General features: G+C 42.0%; 1 protein-coding gene across 2 annotated transcripts; it reads right to left on the bottom strand.

Moving 5' to 3' along the window:
- Window positions 1-3,903: 3,903 nt before the first annotated feature.
- Window positions 3,904-6,654, bottom strand: LOC148359367 (general transcription factor II-I repeat domain-containing protein 2A-like). Of its 2 annotated transcripts, none has more exons than XM_088344592.1 (2): window positions 5,157-6,654; window positions 3,904-5,087 (listed from the first exon to the last, which is right to left on the bottom strand). In XM_088344592.1, exons 1-2 carry the CDS (start codon window positions 6,358-6,360, stop codon window positions 4,513-4,515), a joined length of 1,779 nt encoding a protein of 592 aa, XP_088200718.1. In that variant the 5' UTR covers window positions 6,361-6,654; the 3' UTR covers window positions 3,904-4,512. The 2 variants fall into 2 exon arrangements, with proteins under 2 accessions (XP_088200718.1, XP_088200719.1); XM_088344593.1 differs by having other exon boundaries at window positions 3,904-5,963; window positions 6,126-6,654.
- Between the last annotated feature and the right edge of the window lie 1,026 nt (window positions 6,655-7,680).

Genomic DNA, 7,680 nt, shown 5'->3' with positions numbered 1-7,680 from the left:
TTTTATTAATAAAACTGTTATCACAACCTCTGATTGTATTTGGTCGGATCAGCTTTGAAGACAGAGAGAGCTTTGACTTGCCTCTGCATGCTCGAATCGACATCCGGATTCCGCGAAACCTTAAGCAAGTAAATGGGAGCTGTAGTATAGCAGTTTTGTTCAGGTTTAAATTATATATAATAATATATTCTGGGCCTGTTATATACAGAACAAACTGTTTGTGGGTGTGGTTTGAAAGAAAGAATCCTTGGGAGTGGAAAGTCCATACCAGCTTACTGTTAAAGCAATTCAAAGATGGTCTTGAAAGACCTATTTTTCTTAGAAAAAGACATCACTTCTGTCAGGACCAGAAAAGAAGGAGGACCCAGATGCGTAACGTTACTCTCAAGTTTAACGAAATAAATCGGAAAGTCAGCGCCAGCGGTCTGGTGCTCGCTGGATGTGGGAAGCAAGCCACTCACGGGATCGGAGCGTGTTTTGAATGCGGAAGTGGATCTTCCGAAGCAAGAGATCGTAGCGTAGTTAGACGGAAAAACAGGTCGCCAGCCGGGACGGGAGATCAAAACGTGCTTGGGGTCAAAAAAAGGGTCGTAGCAGGAGACAAACGGGGAAATCAGGAACGGACGAGTGGGAAAAAGGAGTCAGAGTCAAAAATGCTTGCCTAGTGAAAACAGAGGTTCGCTGACGGACTGACAACAGGCGAGTGAAAGGACTGAGCTTAAATTGGACGGGGAACCAATCAGGTAACCAGCAGCAGCTGGCGCCAAACGAGCGGGCACAGGTGAGTGCAATGAGTAATCATGGCAACTTAAACAATGTACAGTGTAAGACTGAATGAGACACCAAGCAACCACAACGATAGGGTTAGTAAATACTTAAATACATGGAAAATCATAAGGTTCATTAACTACTTAATACTAAATGAATAAAATGCTGAAGATATAATTCAAACAGTAAGTACTGAAAACACACAATTATGCTTATATATGCATTGACATATTCCTTTGTAATATCTCATCTCATCTCATCAGCTGCACCGCTTATCCTCAGTAGGGTCGCGGGGGTGCTGGAGCCCATCCCAGCAATCATCTGGCAGTGCGCAGTGGACACCCTGAACTGGTTGCCAGCCAATTGCAGGGCACACAGGGACAGACAATTCACTCGCTCAGTCACACCTAGGGACAATTTGGACCGGCCAATTCACCTGAAATGCATGTCTTTGGAATGTGGGAGGAAACCGGAGTGCCCGGAGGAAACCCACGTGAGCACGGGAAGAACATACAAACTCCGCACAGTAAGGCCGGGAGCTGGATTTGAACCCACGCAGGAGGTTCCCACGACCTCAGAACTGTGCCGCACACGCGCTAACCACTGCACCGCCGTGCTGCCCCTTTATAATATCTTATTCCAATAATACAGTCTGACATTGTGATTTTCTTTTGTTTTGTGGGATTGAAGAGATTTCTATTCAATGGTGGTGTATCATTGGTATTCACTCCAGAAATACTTGTGTCACCTGGATATTGATTTTCCTGGCAAGCTCACACTTATCTATATATTGTCCTCCATTAGTGCTAAAAGATGGAGGGCTAAGGTGCAGTCCAAAGAGCAAGAGTCAATTTATCTTGAATCGCACCTCAATTTAAACAATACAGACGAGGGGGTAGCAGCTTGAGGGTGTTAAAAGAGATTCAAAAGGTACACTTGAGTTATCTAGGGACATACCACCGTTAGGAACTGCAAAATGTTTCCACAGAGATAGCGCAGAGTTGGAAAAAAATACTAACTTGTTTGGAAAGGATAGTTTTATTTGAGTGACCTACTGTAAGGTTATGGTCTGGTGAGGCATAGTCACATTTACAAATAATTGAACCTACATCTTATTCATCGTTAACTTATAAATGAGGTCTATGCGCCACTCCTTTTGAATAAAAGCAAAGTTAGGTAATTGTCCATTAAGAAAAAAAGTGCATGCAATGAAAACTACTTGCTAGATGGCTTGACTTGCGGTTAGCTTGCCCATACTGTACTACGATTATTCTGTTGTTTGGGGTGTGCGTCAAAGCAGAATCCTTGATTTCACTATCACCCTCTGCCATGAGGCAAGAGAATTGTGTGCCTCACTCTGCATCTCCTGATGCTCAAGCACAGTAATACAATTCCTATCGCTTAAATTGAATTCAATCTTCAATAGATAAGTAATCCTCCATCATGAAAAACAACTTGACGGCTTGTCTTACTGTAAGCTTGCTAATACTATCACTAATTATGTTCTTTTGGGCTGAGGTGTCTGGCAAATCATTGGTCTCACTATTGCTATCGCCCTCTGCCATGAGGTAAAAGAAATGCGTACCCCAATTTTGCATCTGTAGACGCTTAGTGCAGTAATGTGTTGCATACTAGTTGTATTACGGTAATAATATTGTGAAAGTATAACCATTTCAAACTTCAGCAAGTTTAAAAAAGAAAATCCAAAGACTGTCATATTAAATGAGAAAGAACCTAATCAACACAATATTTTAGTAGTATACAGTATATGTCACGACCGGAAATGGCAGTGGACCCAAATGCGTGATGTTTCAGACAATGTTTTATTAAGGGATCGGGGAAGTCAGGGCGAGAGGAAAAAGACAGCAATCTGGTGCTCGCTGGGCAGGGGGAGCAAGAAGCTCTCGCCAACGAAGCGTGGTTGGAGATCGGAACAAGTCGGGCAGCTGGGACGGGAGACAGGGCGTGGTTGGAAATTGGAACAAGACGGGTAGCCGGGACTAGCGGGAAGCCAGGGATCGGTGATCAATACAGGAAACGGAATAGGGCAGGATACGGGTATCCGGGACAGGAGAACGGAGCTTGGATCGGGGATCGATACAGGAGACAGATCGGGATCAAAAGGGGAGCCAGAGTCAAAAGTGCTTGCCTAACATGCGCTGAGGTCCGCTGACGGGCTGGCCAAGAGTGAACGAGAATGACCTGATTAAATAGGAGGAGGACTAATTAGGGAATGGGTGGCAGCTGGGGCTGAAAGAGTCAGCGCAGGTGAGAGCAATTGACAAATCATGACAATATATCCATGATGACAGGTGAGGCAAAGCCTCCGCTGCCTCCCCTGACTACACGTCACGTTTTGTATTACAAAATAGTGTAACCGCTTCTCGTGCCAACTCTAGCACAGTACAACTCAGTTTATAACCAAGTAGCCATTCATGAAAGGTACTTTTAAGCCTCACATTTAATGCTACGCTTGGCCGTGTACACCAAAGTTTTGCAAAATGTTTTTTTCAAATGAATGAAGAATAGTTTTGTATCGAACAATAGTCATTAGAAGTAAAGTAATAATAGCAACATGTTTCCGCTAAACTAATGGCTAGTTTACAGCTGAGGTTACTTTCTTTTCCTGCCAGATGGTAGAAGCTTTGAGTGCCTCGCTCCCGACTCCATTCCAGCCGGAATGACAGCTGATGTGTTCTTTGGTGCGGAATTAGCGAGCCACTCAAAAGCTTTAGAGCTGATCCTTCGGGTCACACCACGTCTCTGCTGCGGGGACAAAGTTACACTGCATTTTTTACAAGGATTTGAAAATCACAGTAGTGGAAGGAGTGGAAATGTGGGGATACTAATGCATGAACACACATGCGGGAATCCGAATTTTGAAGCTGCACCAGAACTTTAGTCCTTTGAGGGTAGAAGTTTCAAAAGCATTATCATTGATCTACTGTCAGGTGTACGCTGGTGACCAGTTGCACCATAAGGTAGGGGTATCCAAGGTGATGCCCGCGGGCACCAGGTAGCCCCCTTAGAACATAGTCCGCATACAGTTTCTAAAAACATCTTAGAAGTGATGGGTCATTGTGATTTTCTCGAAAAATTGATATCTAACTGGCATGATGCTCTAGTGCAGGGGTCACCAACCTTTTTGAAACTGAGAGCTACTTCACGGTTACTGAATCATACGAAGGGCTACCAGTTTGATACGCTCTTCTGAAATAACAAATTTGCTCAGTTTGCCTTTAGTTATACATTATTTATAATGATTAGTAATACTCACCTATGTAAAGACACTGATCATGTTAATGATTTCTAACAATGATTATCAAAAATGACAACAAGGTGGGAAACAGATATCAATATTCAACACTTTATCTCTATTAATCACAGTATTTGTTACATTTTCAGATGATCACTTACATCACTACATTTTAGCAAAAAATATCCCATTTGCACAAGCCACTGACATGCCCTGTTAACAAATCATGAACTATGTTGCAACATGTTTCAAAAAGTTAACAATTATGTAATGTTAAACAAAATCAACTTACATATTTTTAAATATGTAATACATTTTTTATTTCACATTTTGAACTAATGGCCAAGTCTGTGTTATGTTTAACAAAATTATAACTTTTAAATGTCATGAACACACTTTTAAATTGAACACAATTCTTCAATATTTTAATTCAACTTTGCCATGGCACTACCATGTTGTCACTGACTACATCTGGTATCCGTCCTTGGTTAGTGGGAAGACTGGCATTGCATGCTGTTCACCAGTGTGTTGTAATCTGGTGTGTAACTTGACACTGCAACTGTGAGTGAGTCTCTCAGATGTGCATCAGTGAGGCGTGTTCTGTGTTTGTTTTTGATGAAGTTCATGTCAGAAAATGCTGATTCACAGAGATAGGTTGAGCCAAACAGGCTGGCAACCTTCATGGCTGCTGTGCATACTCCACTGTACTTCTCTGTGTCAACAAGGCGCCAAAAGTTTGGTGCAGCCTGGTAGGCTTTGAGATGGAGATCATTTTGCAATGTTATAATTTCAATCTCCACCTGTCCAGCATCCAAGTTGAACGTTGCACTTAACTGCTCAGCAAAGCATGTTGTGTCCCCATTCATGAAAGGGTTGGAAATGAAGAACACACATGGTTCAAGCTGATGAAGGTCACAAAACCTATTCTCAAACTCTTGCCCAAGTCTGTTTATTACTTCAATGTACTTTTCTGCCACTTTTTCAAATGTCTCAGATGCAGAAGCATTGTCTTTCAGCACTGACTGCACAGAGGGAAAGTGCAGAACTTTTTTTCTCTGTAAATCTGCAGAGAATGCATTCATTTTGGCTTTAAATGCATTTAAAGCACTTATCATATCGACAACAGTCTTACCTTTGCCTTGCAGCTGGCAGTTCAGGAGGTTTAATTTCCCAGTAATGTCCACCAAAAATGCAAGGTCAAGTGTCCACTCTGTGTCCTCTAGCAGTGAGACATCTTCGCCTTTGGACTGCATGAACTCTTTGATTTCACGCAAAAGAGACAAAAAACGATGCAAAACTCGTCCTCTGCTGAGCCATCTGATTTCTGTGTGTAGCAGTAGGTCCCCATATTCTGCTGACATCTCCTCTAATAGTACCTTGAAAATCCTGTGCTGCTTTGCTTTGGAGCGGATGTTGTTTATGATTTTCACAACGGGAGTCATCACGTGCCCAAAGCCGATCACTTTCGCACACAACGCCTGCTGGTGAATGATGCAATGGTAATGCAGAAATTTGGGGAAGTCTGGGTCACGTTTACAGTGAGCGATGAAACCTGTCTGTCGGCCGACCATAGCAGGAGCCCCGTCTGTTGTCACCGCTACCAGCTTTTCCAATGGCACCTTTTTCTGCACGAAAAACTCCTTCACCGTGTTATAAATGTCAACTCCTCTCGTAGTTGTCTTTAAGGGCAGTAGTGTCAGGAGTTCTTCTTTTGTGGAGAAATCATTAAACACCATCCGGATAAAAACCAATAACTGCGCTGTACTGCTGCTGTCCACGGACTCATCGCACTGGAGGCTAAACCACTTGCACTTCGCCAGATCCTGCTCCAACTGATCGACCAAGTTACTGGACATAGCTGATACTCGTCTTGCCATCGTAGATGCCCCCAGTTGGACGTCGGAAAGAGTGGAGATTAGGTCGCTTCCATTTTTCTCGTCTTTAAATACAGTGTTAGCAATTAATAACATCGCTTCTTTGACAACTTCTCCATCTGTAAATGCCTTTTTTTTCTTGATCAGAAAATGTGTAGCTCTAAACGAGGCTTCGGTTGCTTTTTGTGAGTTTTTGGCCGGCCTCGTAAAAAAAGACTGTTGCTTACCCAGAGCGGTCTTTAGCTCACGGGCTTTTTCTGCCCGTAGGGCGCTTGCAGGTGGATATTTATCATGGTAGCTTTTGTGACACGTATTGAAATGTCTCTCCACATTGTGCCGTTTTGCTGTCGCCACGGTCGTCCCGCAAATCAGACACACGCAGGTTTCTTTTACAGTCGTAAAAAAGAACTCCTCTTCCCATTCACTGTGAAAGAGATACGTTTTCTTTCTTTTTTCTGCCATGTTTTTGGGGTACGAAAGTGCATACAGCGCCCGCTAGCTTACTCTCCACATCCCACAAGCTCTACTTTACTGCCCATAGGTAAATATTGTGCGCGTTAACCTTAAAGTATTTTTAAGATAGTATTTTTTAAATCTATATACATACAAGTGTGATTAAAAAAATAATAGCAACAGAACAAAATTAATTTTTAGACGCAGCTCTCTATGAGATGTGCTATTTTTGGAACAGGCCCGCGGGCGACTCATGTGGTCCTTGCGGGCGACCGGGTGCCCGCGGGCACCGTGTTGGTGACACCTGCTCTAGTGGTTTATCGGGTCTATTTTACTTCCAATAATTACAACCTGGTAATTACATACACACTGTTGTTGTAAAATAAGTTGTTATTCAAGAAATGCACATCAAACTGGTAACCCTTCAAGCTAATCAATAACATAAAGTAGCCCTCAGTTTCAAAATGGTTTATGACCCCTGCCATAGAGGAACCAACACCACCTTGGACTGATCAACTTATAAAAACGTTGGCTTACAACTGCCACTCAAACTAAAAGATACCCCAACCAGGCGTAAGATCCGTCCTAAATATCCAGCCTGACCCGACCTAGTCCGGAGTATATTAAAGACTGGACCAGCCCGAGCCGACCACTTCATGTGATTTGCAGGTCCGAGCACAAAGCAAACCCGAAATGTCACGTTTTATTCATGAAGACTAGGGAGGGGGAAGGGTGATTCTTGATATCGGATTAAAGCCTTTCCTTTGTAACAATAAGTTAAACAAGAGTGTGGAAACACTTACATTTTTGATATTTTAGTGTCTGCAGAGGTTCCATACACCGCAAGTTTCTATCACTGACATATTTTTTTAGCGTTGACGCATACCTCTCAATGTCCACGGCTCCATGCCCTTACAAAATATAAAATAATCTTACACCATATTTTTTTTTCAAACGTGTTTATTTATGTAGTTTAAAATGTTATATTGTACACGTGTTTTGTTATATCATATATATTGTTAATTACATTTTGTTGTGAGATACTGAGTTGCTCGACATGAATGAGGTTTATTATAAAAAAAGTTCAAAAATGAAGTAGCTTGCAAATAAAATTAAGTAAAATAATACATTTTCCTATTCAAAATATTAATTCATTTTCTGCATTAAATTATTTTTGGTAATATACTGATTAAAGGGATAACCACAAACCTGTATTTTTTCATTTTCACCTTCTATAATTCCTTTTTTTCTTAACTTTTTTATACAACATAATGATTCGTAATACAATGCATCAAGGCAGCACGGCGGCGCAGTGGATAGCGCGTGTGC

Source organism: Urocampus carinirostris, chromosome 9, assembly GCF_059441175.1.
Source record: "Urocampus carinirostris isolate Australia breed hairy pipefish chromosome 9, RoL_Ucar_1.0, whole genome shotgun sequence".
Taxonomy (NCBI): domain Eukaryota; kingdom Metazoa; phylum Chordata; class Actinopteri; order Syngnathiformes; family Syngnathidae; genus Urocampus; species Urocampus carinirostris.
This window is presented reverse-complemented; position numbering and strand designations above follow the sequence as displayed.